General features: G+C 39.8%; 1 protein-coding gene across 1 annotated transcript; it reads left to right on the top strand.

Moving 5' to 3' along the window:
- Window positions 1–300: 300 nt before the first annotated feature.
- Window positions 301–16,176, top strand: LOC308321899 (uncharacterized protein; the record flags this gene model as incomplete). The annotated part of the gene is made up of 7 exons (XM_080772994.1): window positions 301–391; window positions 1,865–1,932; window positions 2,859–3,041; window positions 6,098–6,457; window positions 15,059–15,230; window positions 15,317–15,465; window positions 15,989–16,176. The coding sequence occupies exons 2-7, from the start codon at window positions 1,899–1,901 to the stop codon at window positions 16,174–16,176; spliced, it is 1,086 nt and encodes a 361-aa protein (XP_080629120.1). The 5' UTR covers window positions 301–391; window positions 1,865–1,898.
- Between the last annotated feature and the right edge of the window lie 538 nt (window positions 16,177–16,714).

Here is a 16,714-nt window from a genome sequence, read left to right on the forward strand (position 1 = left end):
GCACACAGACACTGCGTGTGTGTGTGTGTGTGTGTGTGTGTGTGTGTGTGTGTGTGTGTGTGTGTGTGTGTGTGTGTGTGTGTGTGTGTGCGTGTGCGTGTGCGTGTGCGTGTGGCTTGCATGGTTTTATCTTCGGCTTCGGGTTCTTAATTACGCTATTAAACTCCGCTGTGTTGGAATGAAAGTCTGCTCTGGTCTGAGAGGCTACAACAGCGACATCTAGTGGTCCAACAGCTCTCACTCACACACATACAAACTCTCGCAACGCACCCAGACCATAGAGCTGTATCGATCCAGTGACAGTCAGACAAACGGCTCTTCATTGATCAACAACGGGGAACATTCTCAACACAAACGGCCCGCTTCGACGGCCAACATCCGTGGCTTGACGGTAAAACACTCTGTTAGTATTTGACTGGTAGCACGGAGCTTCACTTTCTCACTGTGTGCTAGCACAGCTGCTAATGCTAGTCCTAGCAATAACAGCGTGTGTGTTGTGTTGTTGTTGTTGTTGTTGTTGGTGGAATGCGTTTAGAACAGTACGTGGTTCCCAAACTTTTAGGAGGACCCCTCAAGGAGGACCCCTATATCGACATGCATTAGCCCGCGGACCCCCATTTGAAAAGATATGCCAGGGAGTCAGGGACCCCCATGAGAGAAGCTCTAGCAGTGATTCTCAACCCGTTTATAATTTCAAGCACCCCCAGTCGGACTAGCCCCATATACTGCCCTCTCCCTACGCTCATTCTGAGCTACAGACTGAGCGTAGGGAGAGGGCACATATGGGGCTAAGGGACGTGCATTAATTAGGCTACGGAGTACGGACCCCTATATTTAATGGCATTTTAATTGCGAACAACTGGAACCCCAATTTATATTGTAAAAGCAATGTTAATTTAACTCTGAGAGAGTGTACAAATGGTAACTCCCGGGTCCATTTGGTTCCATAGTTCACACTCTCAGAGTTACAGACCCATAAGGGTCCATTTTGGTTCCAAACTGTCCGGTTCTAAATAATTGGTTCCCACAGTGGGGTCCGGGTACCCCTAGGGGTCCTTGAGGGAGTTCCAGGGGGTCCCCAGACCCCACTTTGGGAACCAAGGATTTAGAACAGTGTTTTTCAACCAGTGGTTGAGGGACTTCCAGGTGGTCCCCAGACCCCAGCTAAATGATGGAGAGTTGGTAACCAAATGGACCCTTAAAGATCTTTAACTCTTGAGAGTGTAAAATAAAACCAAATGGACCCTTACTTTGTTTTCATTGTAGGCCTAAGCTCTCAAGCATTGCATTATTGTTAAACATCTGCATTACTTATTTTCAATATGTCTACACAATTAGCATGTAGAAAAGAATGGTCAGATGGCCAGATCAATACAGCATGGAATTGTGGAAATCCAACAATAAACAAAATATTATTTAATTTAATTGGCTCAAACGCTGAATAAATAATGGGCATTAACCCATTCTGGGCGGGAACCCCTTTTGGTGGTTTAACTAATCATTATGTTATACTTTAGCTATTGAAAAATAGCAGATCTACAAGCTCGTAGCGCTACGAGCTGGTAGGTCTGCTATTTTTGAAAAATTGTGAAAATGCGGCACATCTTTGAATATATATATTCTTTCAGAAGACTTGTTTTTTATTTCGACGTCAGGCCTAAATGGGCATTAACCTGAAAAAAGTTGGAAAGCACTGATTTAGAATATTACAGTACACTACCATCAGTCTCGTGTGTGTGTGTGTGTGTGTGTGTGTGTGTGTGTGTGTGTGTGTGTGTGTGTGTGTGTGTGTGTGTGTCACTGACTGACTGAAAGGTTGATATACTGAAGAATGACCATGACGTTTTGCTATTTTGTCTGGCAGGCTCCCGATCATCGTCTCACTTCAAAGTCCAAACATGATGCCAGTGCTGCCTGCTATGTCAACAGAAGGTAAACAATATTACGGAAATGTGCATGGTCTGACACTGGGAGGGGATGCTGCTAGTGTTGGGAAGAAGATAACGGAACCAGGAATACATTCTTCTCCAAATGTCGGGCAAAGACTTTTTAACCTGCAACTCATACATTATAAAAAAAAGTGATTTTGGTCGTCGACATTCCATCAGCGTTTTTTCTTTTTTTTTCTTTGTCAATTTGTCAGATTTCAGTTACCCCATTTGTAACGCAATACACACGGTAGATATTGCGTCTAGTTAATATGTACGCGTGGGCTTAATCTTGTTATGACCTTAACCCATTTAGGCCTGACGTCGAAATAAAAAAAAAGTCTTCTAAATCCTGACAGTTTTCTGAATGTTTATTTATGAGTGATTCTCAATGTTTCATGTCAAGGACCTCCGCCCTATGAGCTTGTAGATCTGCTATTTTTCAATAGCTAAAGTAGCCTATAACATAATGCTTAAAAACACCAAAATGGTAACCCAACTCATAATTGTATTTATTTTGTTTTATTTTATTTTATTTTTTGTTATTTATATTGTTTTTGTTATCTGTGCTTAAATTATTATTTTTTCTATCCTACTGTTTATATCATATGTCAAATATGCATGGTTGTTTTTGTATGTCTGTAGTCAATTATTAATGTTATTTTATATTATTGTTTTAATGATGACGATAACTGTGGGGGGAGGGATGGGGTGAGGGAGAAAATGAAAAAGAAAAAAAGTATTTTCAAACTGTACTAAACTGTTGAAACCTATTACCAATAAACATATATTAAAAAAAACAAAAACACCATTGACAAAAAAACACCAAAAGGATTCCCGTTCAGAATGGGTTAATATCCAGCTAAATAATAATTACTGAAATTACGACTCGTGTCACATCAAAGTCCTCACTCTGTCCCTTCATTCCAGACCCGTGTGTGGCGTCCTGCACTCTGCAGATGAAGATGAGTTCTCCAGAACCATACAGCACTGTTTCTATTAAACGGGAACCAGAAGACCACCTGGACACCAGCACGGTTTATGTTCAACTGGAACCGGAAGACCACCTGGACACCAGCACGGTTTCTGTTCAACTGGAACCTGAAGACCACAGTGAGTTCCATGCTCTTTATTATTTTATTGTCTCCACCAGGCCGAAGGCAGGGGGGAGAGTATGTTTTGCACTCCGTCCGTTTGTGTGTGTGTGTGTGTGTGTGTGTGTGTGTCCGTCTGTCTGTCTGTTACCAGCTAAACTCTGGCACCCTTAACCCGGTCGATGCCAAACTTTGCACACACACACTCCCTGGATGCCAACGATGAACCTCTGCCCCAAATATTCCAGGATGGCCTGTTATAGTGCCACCATGAGGCAGCTTTTCGACATTTTTTACCTATAACTGCACCGATCTGCGTCAGACGTTGCATGGGAACACTCCCTAGAGGCCAATGAATAACCTTTGACCTTTTATAGCTCCACCATGGACTTTGGTAAAATACCTTGTTTTATATTACTTTTATATTACCAAATCGAAGGCACAAGAACAAAGGGCACCCTTTTCACATTGGCCTATTATAGCGCCACCAGGAGGCCACAACCTGGTCTGGTGGAGACCTGTGCTTTTTCTAGTTCTGTTCTGTTGTACCTACTGTACAACCTTTCACAAATATATCTAACTCAGCACAAAATCCCTATGTGTTTTCATTATTACTGTGTGATCCAATCCACGACTAGTTTTTGGAGGCACTACCCATACCTTTAGCTGTGTTGCTCATTCCACGAACACCCAATCTTTACAAGCTATACCTCGTTGTAAAGGTGACTAATCAACTATTAAAACAATACCAATAGGTATTATTAAAACTGTTTAGTAGCCAAAAACGTCAAGACGTCTAATTGCCTACTAAGTAATGGATGCCACGGGCGTCAAGACGTCTATTTGTTTTATTTTCATCCATACTTTGAAAATTCCTCTAATCTGGTGTACAGGTGATGACATGCACATTACATGCATAATAGAATTACAAATTCTTTCTTTCTTTATAATGGGAGAATTGGCACTCAGAGCCTAAACTGGTGACCACCAGGTGGCGCTGAAAGAGTTTAAAGTGGAGAAATAAGTGAAGTTTCTGATTTTTTTGTTTTTGTGCAGAGTTTTGTCATTAAACAGACATTGCTTTGGAAAACCTTGTTGCATATTTGAATGCATCCAGTCGGGCATCAAACAATGTACCATTAGGTATAATGTGTTAAATTCCACGACAGGATATAATGTGATGATGTTACCTGATGTTAGTTTTGGTGACAAAAGCCTGCATAAATCGGTATCGGTTAATATCGGACATTTTTGTGTTGGGACAATATCGAAAGATTGGATTTCGTCAAAAATGCCAATATAGGACATCCCTACTCTAACATTGTTTACTGTTGGACCGACCGATAACAGATTCTTGAGTCCAATGCGATTCCTACTGTTTTGACCGATATATTGACAGAACCTTTTCAAATCAACTTTAAAAATACAATGCAAGAGAATAAATACAATTATGCAACGGGTCATTTCGAAGAAGCAATCTGATTGGTTGAAACAGATTTCTAGCCGTGCTTAAACCGTGATATAAGAAAAGGCTAATCAAAACAAGGTATTGGGGCCGTGCTTTTCTTTCAGAGCGCAGCAGACTCGGTGGCTAGGCTAGCTTGTTTCTCGGGACATTTGTGGTCGTAGTAGCTACATCTGTCATTAAACATTTATTTTTATTTAGATAATTGACACTGGGTGAAAAAATGGGTTACAAAATTGTGGGTTAAAAATTATAAAGAAATATATATATATATATATATATATATATATTTCCTGCGGCACAGCAGGTGTGCATTAATGACGATAAAGAACACCCTCTTGTGTAATATTGCACGTAAATAATGATGATTGATGTATAAATGCGAAAGAAAAAAATAAATCACATTATCGCTGGCAGAAACCTCTCCATATTTCAACTTGTTTTCTTTTCATAAATGAATGCACTTCATACAAAAGTATCACACTATAATAGTGAAAAGTTCACGTTGTGAGCTTGTATCTTGGCTATTTTCACTCTTAAATGGTTTATAAATATTTTTAAATAATAAAAACATACAGTTTTGGACATACGAGGTTTCCACCCAACAGCGACGATATATAGCCTGCATTAATAATCTAACTGCGAGGCAGCGACAATTTAGCTTTGAGCTCCTAACATCGTCACTTTGTTCAATCCACCTCACTCTGAACCTCAATTCAGAGAAAAACTCCTCTAAAGACCGGCGCTCCCATAGCATTGTGTGGGCGGCCATCTTGCTACAGGCAAAACACGGCAAGCTTTACCGTTCTGCTTTACGGTAAATATTAATAAAAAAGCCCCAAAACACGTTAAAGACGTTCTTGCCGCCCTGGGAGTTCAATAAAACAAATCTGTGGCGGTCAACGAGTTCTGCTGTACTGTCTTTGACGCCTGAATTTCCCCAGCGGGAACAATTGTTGGTCAATGATTCCCGTGAAATGATGTAGCTCTCCTGTATATTGTTCAGCAGTGGAATGACTCATTGGCCGCCACCATTGACTCCGGCACTGTTTAGGGAAGCGTTGGTAAATAAAGTGGTGGTCATGTATTATGAATAGACAGCCAAGTTTAAAATATTACAGGACAAAAGTTCCACAACCGTGTATTGATTTGGTAAATTAGAATGGTTGGAGCTAATAGCAAATGTAGTGTTTTCCACTGGATGTTCTTCCAACTACCACAGCTATAAAATTGTAGAAACTAGGCATGTAACGATATATCATATATCGTGATATAATATCCCGACGATATGAATCGATTGTGTCTGTGACTGTGCCCAGGTGATGATGGTCGTTGATGCTCATCAAGGAAGGCAATTATGTCTCTGCACTGTCAAAAGTAATGCTACTTCTTTTGCAATGTAGTTAAATAGAAAATCTCAGCGGGGAAGATAAATTATATAAAATAAAATAAAACCTTTAAAATATATATTTTTTCAATATCGTGAAAAATCATATCGTGAATCTCATATGGTGCTACGTATGGTGTGTTGAGTGTATCGTTACATGCCTAGTAGAAACACAAAGTCATAGAAATTCAATTATTTTATCGAATGTTATCTTTTTGTCTAGACTCCCGGCACCTCCCCGTGTGTAAAGAGGTTGCCCCTGAACAGCATGAGAGGAGCCCCAGTCTGGTCCAGGTGGAAGCAGAGCCTTCACAGATTAAATATGAACAGGAGGAGCTACTCCAAAGACCAGAGGAGGCTGATATGATAACATCACTAACAGTGAAAAGTGAAGATGATGATGATGATGAAAATGGAGAAGCAGAACTTATAGCCGGCACATCTACTGAACACATGAAAACACAAGCTTATACAGAGTACTGGATACCATCACAAACTAGCGAGGACTCTTCACACTGTTCTGACACTGACAACAGTGATGACTGGGAGACCAGGGAACACCAACATCAGACAAGCACTGCAGGTGAAAAACCTTTTACTTGTACAATTTGTGGCAAAGACTGCAGTCTAAATCGAAATTTAAAGAAACACATGAGGACTCACGCAGTCAAAAAGACCTTTACTTGTGAGGTTTGTGGCAAAGCCTGTAGTAAGAAGGCACATCTAGAAACACACATGAGGACTCACACAGGTGAAAAGCCCTTCACTTGTACAGTTTGTGGCAAAGTGTGTAGTCACAAGGGAGTACTAAAAGTTCACATGAGGACTCATACAGGTGAAAAACCCTTTACTTGTACAGTTTGTGGCAAAGGGTGTATTACAACAAGTAATCTTAAAATACACATGAGGACTCATACAGGGGAAAAGCCCTTTTCGTGTACGTTCTGTGGTAAAAGCTATAGTCACACAAGTCATTTAAAAAGACACATGAAGACCCATACCGGTGAAAAGCCTTTTACGTGTGTGGTTTGTGGAAAAGGCTGCAGCGAGAAGGACGAACTAAAAACGCACATGAGAATTCACACCGGCGAAAAGCCTTTTACGTGTACAGTTTGTGGCAAAGCCTGTAGTAAAAAGGCACATCTTCAAACACACATGAGGACTCATACAGGCGAAAAGCCCTTTACATGTACAGTCTGTGGCAAGGGCTGCAGTCAAAGGGATGAACTAAAGTCACACATGAGGGTTCATACAGGCGAAAAGCCCTTCACGTGTACAGTTTGTGGCAAAGGTTGTAGTCAAACAGGTGAACTGAAAACACATATGAGGACTCATACAGGTGAAAAGCCCTTTGCTTGTACAGTTTGTGGCAAAGCCTACAGTCAAAATGTTAATCTACAATCACACGTGAGGACTCACACCGGTGAAAAGCCCTTTACGTGTACAGTTTGTGGCAAAGGTTGTAGTAAAAAGGCAACTCTAGAATCACACATGAGGACGCACAGGTGAAAATCCCTATTATATATATATATATATGTGCTACAGTTTGTGACAAAGGTTGTCGTCTAAAGGGTGAACTGAAAACACATGAGGACTCATACAGAGGGAAAAGCCCTTACTTGCAATGTGTGGCAAAGCCTACAGTCAAAAGGTTCATCTAGAATCACACATGAAAACCCCTTTACTTGTACAGTTTGTGGCAAATGCTGCAACCGCATTAGTCATTTGAAAACACTAGTGGAGTATGTGGGAAATCTGTTATCCACGTTTTTCCCCGCCAAGGGGCTCCTTGTGTGTGTTTGTATATTCTAAAGTGTATAGTAGTTGCTTATTTGGGCTTCCCAAGATTAATAGGCTATGTAATTGTCCACAGACGAACATATTTTGTGCCATTTTATTCAAAGTATTTCGATTTATTCTCAATGTGTTTTTAAAGGTTTTATGACATTCATTTTCATTTATTTTTCTTTTTCTTTTAGGTTTTATGACCTCAATTACACCCAAAGAACCTGAACTTTGAACATTCAGTGGATTTTCTGTGGTCTGAAGTTTTCTTTGGGGTTTGGAAGCCTTTTGAGCTACAGTGAAAACAGTGACATCTGCTGGCAAGTCCCATTGACATACATGGGATTTGCAGGCTCTTACATCACAAACTGCCGGCAAATCAGAGCACCTGTTTGAGCCAGAAAACCCCAGATCACAGAAAATCTACTGAATGTTAAAAGTTCATGTTTTTTGGGTGCAATTGAGATTAGAAAACCTAAAAAAAATAAGAACAATTCCAAAACCTTTTTCTTAATGTCACAATCCCTTTAAATAATGTACAACCTCACAATGTGTCGCTGTGAGCTTGTAGATCAGCTATTTTCATTTGCGCTTGTTTTCATAGACCTGGCCATTTGTTTCTCTTGCAAAACTGGCAACACAGCAAGAGAAAGAGGAACTTATGCAAACGCAATGCACTATGGGCTGTAAGAAAAAGGTGAATAGAAAGAAAGATATTTGAGCGCATACTGTACATTCACCATGATTAAATATCAAAAGCTAGTGGTTTTATTGCCTGCATCTCATAGGTAATAATAAATGTGTTCACCAAGTGATTCATTATTATACTCAAACTCATTTACTGCCAAATATGACTAACAGCTTTATTGAGTTTTTAATTGATTCAGTGAAATCACTGTCCAGACCACCGTCGTCTAGCAGTGTCTCCGTCGCTAGGCGATCGCTAAACAGGAAATGGGTCTGTCGGTGAAAAAGTTCCCCTCAATGGTAACTGAAAATGTAGATCCCTTTATCTCTGATTATTTTCCCAGATTGAGTTTTTTGACAAATGGCGGTGTTCGAGGCCCATTCTGACCTGAGATCAGATTCTAAAAATGTCTTCTACATCCTGACAGTCTTCTGAAAAAGCTATGTTTCTATGTCAGTCGTCAGTCGATTTTTCAAAAATAGCAGACCTGCAAGCTCGTAGCGCGCCACTCGGTGGCGCCCTATGAGCTTGTAGATCTGCTATTTTTCAATAGCTAAAGAATAACGGGTTCCCGCACAATGGGTTAAATAGCGGTGTTCACGGCTCATAACTAAAGCGTTGCTGGTCGCGTTTACAAAAAGTATGTTTCGGGGTGAATTATAAAAAAAGATTGCGGCTAAAATAGCCTAGCCGATTTTTTACTTTACCGGTTCTAGGCCAATGAGTTTTTTGGTCTTCAAAATAAAAGCTGCCTCTGAAAAGAGTTGGCAGTAAATTACTTTGGAGTTTATGTATTCTACATCTAATATTTGTTTTAATTGTTTTGTTTTGTAAAGGCAGAAACATCTTCTGGTATAATCCTCTTTTTTGAGGGGAGCTAGCCCCTCTTATGTACACATTTGCCATTGACAATGAAAGGAGAATTTACGTCATGTGACTGAACAAATCAGCTTATTGTGTCAACACAAACACTAAATGCCATTGAAAGTCACAAGTCGGCTTTTTTTAATACACAGTGAAACTGTTTTTGTGTTGTGTTTACACATATATATATTTTTTTTTAAAGATTTTATTTTATATTAACATTAAATACATTGAATATTTTTAAACATTGTATCATGATTTAATTTAATTTCTTCTTATTGAATGACGTAAAATGATAAGAGTGCCCCTCACTTCACACGGGTGTCATTCTTCATTTAATAAAGGTTTCACCACTACGGTTCCTTTTGTGTGTCTTGTATCATTTAAAAGGTGTATTTATTTACCCCATCATTAATTTACAGTATCAAAGATTTAGCCCCAAAACGGGTAGGCCTAATAATAAAGGGTAATGGGTCGCAGACACCAAGACTGCGTTTGAATGACAGACGTTCATGCTATCCAGCCTTCATCAGTGGGCAGGAACCCTTTTTGGTGTTTTAAACATTGTCATCATTTAGCTATTGAAAAATAGCAGATCTACAAGCTCATAGCGCGCCACCGAGTGGCGCGCTACGAGCTTGTAGGTCTGCTATTTTTTGAAAAATCGTAAAAAATGTTACGCAAATCTTTGAATATATATTCTTTCAAAGTGAATGTTTTTAACTCCGGTCTAAATGGGTTAAAGGAGCTATAACATAAAATTCAACTTTTTTAAAATTTTTAGTGTTTTTTTGGCTCCCCTATGTATTTTCTATCTCCACAAAGACTAATTTTTGAACAATTAGTCATTCTCAACCTACATGGGATTTTATGTAAATTGCATGTATAGACGGCTCGTCTGTTTCGGCCCTCATATTTACGTCACGAATGCAGCCTTGTTTTGCATAATCCCCGCCCCTCTTCAGAACTCCCCCGCCCCTCAGCTCTGTGCCTGAGAAAAAGTTTTGTTGTTGAACTGCGCCATTACTGCCTGTGCCTGGATGTACGCGACTAAAACATGTCTAAACCTAAGAGTAAATCATCTGTAAGGATTCATAAATGTGCAGTTATAGACTGTATCAACCCAAGCATTAACACGCATACAATTCCTTCCCAAGAAGACACAAAAGCGGTATGGCTTAATTTTATTTTTAATGGAAGCGTTCCTTCCGACATCAAGCCCAATCTTTTTGTGTGTCAAAATCACTTTACGGTGGATTCTTATGAAAATTTGGGGATGCATGCGGCTGGTTTCGCAGCAACCAGGCGTTTGAAGCGGGGATCAATACCAACAATCCGCCATTTAAATGTAAGTACTTTATAATATTTCCTATGTTAACTTTGTGTGATGTTTTGTAGTGAAAATTCGACACTGTTTTGTGTCCGTCTTAGCCCTGGTCCAGTGCTTACAGAGAGACTGGGACTGTACCAGGGCTATGTCCGTCTGTGTTGGAGATGGCATAAACGTCGCATCACTCTCTTAAACTTACATTGAGATTGAGCTGGTCATTACGCACTGGCGAATTGGCGACGTGATATATTCGTGCGAATAATTCGCATTTAAAAAAAAAACAATTGAAGTCCGTGCAAGCTTCCACATCAGTGGCGAATGTGCGAAAATGCGACCGTTTTCGCTCTTTATTTGTTCGCTGACTGGTGTCGTATTTTGCAGAGATTAGCAGGCGAACTGCAACATGCAATATTTCGCATTTTCAGATCGCTTATTCGCTGCTAGCCCTACTGTAGCAAGCACTGGACCAGGGCTAGCCCTACTGTCCGTCTTTGGCTCTATGGTCTCCTGTCCTGGGTCTGGTCTGTCTTTCAGACCGACTACAGGATAGTATATAGCACTGTCACCGTGATTATTCATTTCTTTCTTCTTTGGAAATGTAAAGTGTAAACACACGAAGTCATTGCTTCAAAGCATGACGGTAAAGCCTGATCACCCCATGTGCATTCCTTGCTATTGTCTTTAATCTCTCCTCAAAGTGCTAGTGTGGCACCCTGTGCACCCTAATCTGCATTCTTTTTTTTACATAGAAACTATTTTAGCAATTGTCCCACATACGTCTAATATATTTTAGTTACTCCGTATATATTCGTTTTTTTATTCCCATAAATACACATACATTATTGGCTGTTGTGTATTTTTATACTACAGGTGGCAACAATATCACAGGAGTCTCAGCCACCCACATCAGGTGCATTGCTGAGAAGAATGGAAAACTTTAGTTCACAGACTAAGCCTGACACACGGACATATGGCACACAGCTGTCATTGAGGAAACCAAATTTTCGCAGCATTGGTAGGTTACCATTATATCATCTGCAATTCAATGTAGGCAATACACAGACGCAATTCAGGTTGTTTTACAGTAAGGACAACACTAGGTAATGCATCAAATGCATATAAATAAGATGGGAACTACCTACTATAGGATGGCAGGTACATAACATGTTGTCTACATCAGTGGTTCCCAAAGTGGGGTCCGGGGACCCCCAGGGGTAATGGACCCGTTAGGGTGCATTTGGTTCCATTTGTGCACACTGAGTTACAGACCCCATAATGGGTCAGAGTTAAATTAGCATTGCTTTTACTATATAAATTAGATAGAAATGCTATCTCTGGGGTCCGTAGACTAATGCATGTCAAACTGGGGGTCCTTGAAATTAAACGGGTTGAGAATAACTGCTAGAGCCATACAAATCTTCTCTTATGGGGGTCCATGGCATATCTTTTCAAATGGGGTCAGTGAGCTAATTAGTGTCAATTTGGGGGTCCTTTTGGGAACCAGTGGTCTACATTACATTTTAGTCGTTGTATATCTTTCTTGTATGGTCGTTGAGCCTAGGGCTATGATCTATATTTGATAGTACAAATTTATTTGATTGTGTCTTTCAGCTACACAGACAGATTCTGGTTGGTCTCCATCACCTCCTCCCAACACAGTGGAATGTGGTGTGAACACAGACCAGACAGGCAGCATCTCACCACCACATTTCCGGTCAACGCCATGTAAGAGGCGTAGATTAGATCCTGTGGAAGAAGATGATGAGGACACAATTGAGTCTGCTAGTATGGTGGTTGAAGAGTCTGGTTCTGAATACAACCCTGACGAGTCCCTACAGTTCTTGCAAGATAGCCAAGATGTGTTGTGAGTAACATATAGGCATCAAATGTTTCTAAACAGCAGCTGCCATATCTAAATAGGAGAGAAACATGTGTACTGAACAAAACAATAATAACAAGTATTTATACCTAAAAGGTACACCTTATGTATGCAGCTGTATTCGATGTATTACCATGTTTTTGTTCTGGCTTTCTGTAAATCGCACTGGATTAAGAGCCTAAATTGAAATGTAGGTGAAGGCATTTTTTTTATTCCATGACCAAACCATGAATACAAAAGACTAAGGCTAGCCATTTCAAAACTATCAAGCGTCAAGCAACTTGTTGTGAGCTTGAAGATGTGCTTATTTTTTTAACCTTGACAAAATAGTTGAATTAATTCAATGATCAAAGGTAATTTCTAAGGTTTGGATGTGGACAAATGTGTAATTGATAGGGACATTACTGGTATGACTGAGTGTGAACAGTAATTTAATGGCCTATAAACATGTTTATTGTCTTTTCTTTCTTCAGAGATGTATAGCCCATTCCAGCTCACAAGGAAAAGAAATACATCATTTTTGAGTCCAAACTTATGGAGCTGTTCCAGACTTGTTCTGTGTGCCGGGGGCATTGGTGGTTTCTTTGAGAAACAAAGGGACCCTACTGAAAGTTTCCTATGAGTGCAGCTACTGTGACTCAAAAAATTCATGGGAGAGTCAGCCAATGATTGGATCAACTCCAGCCGGAAATGTCCAACTGTCTGCAGCAGTGTACCTGTCTGGAGCATCGTATGTGAAGCTGGAAAAGGTAACAAAACTTTGTCACACAGATGTATTTTGTGGACACATTACAGGCACGGTACACAACCCCCCCCCCCCCCCCCCAAAGTAGCCCAAAGTACTACTTCTGCATTAAACAGTCTTAGGGAACTCCTATGACTCCTATCTGACTGAATATTTGGAATCAGCAGGATTTTACACATGTGGAGATATCAAACTGTACAGCTGTATGTCAATTAGAAGTCAGGCAAGTCATAATATAATTATTTACAGACACACATCACATTATTTCAACACAATATATATATATGGTTGAACCCCAATACATAGTCTACAAATATATATACCGGTATGCGTGGTTCAAAGACATAATACGTGAGCAGTTTTATTCAAATTGTTCGCTTTCCATTGGATAGTATCAGAGAGGCCAACTCTGATATTGAGGGTCTCCCCTTTGTGTCATGCCGATCACTTATCAGCATCCTGCATTCCAATGGGCAATAAAACTCACATTACTTAGTGGTCCTGGTTCAGCCCCCTCCCTTCCTTCTCTAGGAAGGTTTGTTTAGGTTGGTGAGGGGGGGGGGGGGGGGTTGTGTACCGTGCCTGTAATGTGTTAAACTACGTTAGTACATCATTTGGCTTTGACATTTGCGGAACTACATTTTGATTAATTTGTGTCCTACAGATCTGTAAAGCAATGAATTTGCAGATTCACACATACATGACCTTTCGGCGCCATGCAAAAGGGATGATTGAGCCAGCCATTGTACACACCTGGAGAAACTCCCAGAATGACCTGCTCCAGGAACAGAGGCCAGAAAGTGGCGTCATACTAGGAGGAGACATGAGGGCTGACAGTCCCGGTAACATAACCTTTTGACATTGCAATGTTTGTGGTCTTTTCTGTGGCTATAAATAGCACTGTATTTGAAAAACTAAAAATTAATAGTTTTTTTATTACATTAACAATGCATTCATACATGATTTGCTTTTTTCATAGGCCATTGTGCAAAATATGGCAGCTACACCATGATGGATTTGGATAAAGACAAAATCATAGATCTCCAACTAGTTCAGGTGAGTGTAAAAGAATGACCTCCCGGTATGTTATACTTCTCTTCCATAAATGTTATACCATTCATTGAAATCAACCTCTTAATTTGTATATAGAGCAATGAAGTTGGGGGGAGCTATCACATGGAGCTAGAAGGCCTGAAGAGAAGTCTACAATTCTTAGACGATCGTGGGATGACAGTGAACTGCATTGTTACTGATCGTCACCCTCAGATCCAAAAGTACCTGAGGGAGGAAGCCGAAATCACGCAATTCTATGATGTGTGGCATGTGGAGAAAGGTATATTTCCCTATGATGTATAAATGTCTTCTTATAATTGTGCAATCATTTTATGAAGAACTAAAACCTTTATATATACACACCAGTATTTGCTTTTACTGATTGAAACTAAAACCAGTAAAATAACAGATCTAAATAGCTACGTAATAATATGTGACGCTCATGTGACTATTCTACATTTTAGGTCTATCAAAGAAACTGGAGCCGATGTGCAAAAAAAAGGAGTTTGTAAAATTACGTCCCTGGCTCCAAAGCATACGCAGACACATGTACTGGACTGCAAAGACATCGGACACGGCAGAAATTAGAGCAGCGAAATGGCGGGCCATGGTGAATCATGCTTGTAACATACACACACACAAGAATGAACCACTTTTCCCAAAGTGCCAGCATCCCCCACGTCTTTCAAGGGACAAGAAGAAATGGCTTACAGCAGGTGTGTTTATAATATTATGGATAAAAACTTCTGCAGATAATTAAACATAATCAAGCTTATTATGTCATTTTAAAATGTTTGATTGGAATAATGAAATTTCTTATGTTATGTTCATCAATTTTAGGGAGTCCACTTGTCTACAAACTGGACAAACTGTTGTACAGCAAGAGACTGATGAAGGACGTGGAGAAACTAAGCCCACACCACCAGACCTCTTCTCTGGAAAGTTACCACAGTGTCGTCATCAAATTTGCACCCAAGAGCGTCGCATTCAAATACATCGGAATGCTTTGCAGGTAAATTGATGTGGAAAAATAAAAATAGGGAACCTATTTTTTTTATCTGACCTATGTTTTACTTTGAATCTCAAATCTGCTTACAGACTCTACCTTGCTGGACTTCATTATAATGAAAATTCTGGCCGGCCTCAGAAGATTGGTCAAAATGGAAAGCCCCAATGGAAGCTGGCCTTCCCCAAGGCCAGGAAAGGAGAATGCAGAGCGAGGCCAATCAAGGTTGATGCCACATTTGGTACGAATTTTTATTCCAAATATAATTATTTATAAAAAAGTACAATAAAGTGCAACTCGAACATACAGTACAGTGCTTAAAAAAAAAAATATATTACACTGAACTACACACTAGCAGCACTTGCCGTGCAAGGTCAACTACAAGTGGTTACAAACTTGAAGAAATGTAAACAAAATCCTTTGGACTCAAGCAGCATGACATATAAAAAAATAAAATTTACAGTGCTGTCATAAGAGGAAAAAATAAAACTATTACACTGCACTCCACTAGCAGCACTTGCCGTGCAAGGTCAACTACAAGTTGTTACGAACTTGAGTGAATGAAAGTAACACCATGAAATGTAAACAAAATTATTTCGACTAGCACACAAGAAAAATGGCATTACAAACTTGTACAGTGTCAAGAAACTCAAATAACAAAAATAAAACAAAGTAATAAACAAATTCCTTTTGACTCAGCAGCAGGGCATACAAATATGAACAAGAATGGCCTTACAAACTTGTATTTATTTCTCCCCATACAGGTTATGTGACAGGCTTGATGGACCTCATCTTTGACACGGTCCTTCTGCAGCCAGAGCCAAATCCTTATGTGGAAGCAGTGAGGGAAATTGTCATACCTGAAGACCTGAATGCTGCATATGACCACCCAGACAGGCAGGAGGTCATCGACGCCTATGTGTCGAGGTTTAATCGAGGGCATGCGCTCTGAACCCTACATACTCGCCCTGGTCATCGGGGTATTCATTTCGGATGCGGGTGACGGCACAGGAAGGCAGAGGCACTCGAACTCCACGTCCCAATAAGCCGAAAACCCAACTCACAAACATTCGATATGCCAGATACCTGTAACGCCTGTAACGACAGAATGGGGAAAAAGGGACTTATTTTTATTTTGTATGCATGTATCAGTATAATACCTATACTGAGGGATTAAACATTGCTGCTGACTGACTGTGCACATTTATACTATATATATATATATATGTTGTTTGTGATTCCTTGTCTTGTATTTTAAATTGAGTAGATAATAAAACTTTATAGTAATAATTGGTTATTGTCATTGACTTGACTCTTATGGTATGGTATAATTAGATTTACTGGAATCACTGATTACTGGATAATGTTTACATTTCAGAGCTACATAATATGTATGTTGGAATGAAGTTTACGTTCTCATTTCAAATGTCAGTATATTTGTATATAAGTACACATCTAAAATACTTACTTGTGCAACCGTCCTCGTGTAA

Source organism: Protomyctophum bolini, assembly GCF_963924005.1.
Source record: "Protomyctophum bolini genome assembly, chromosome: 9".
NCBI lineage: Eukaryota > Metazoa > Chordata > Actinopteri > Myctophiformes > Myctophidae > Protomyctophum > Protomyctophum bolini.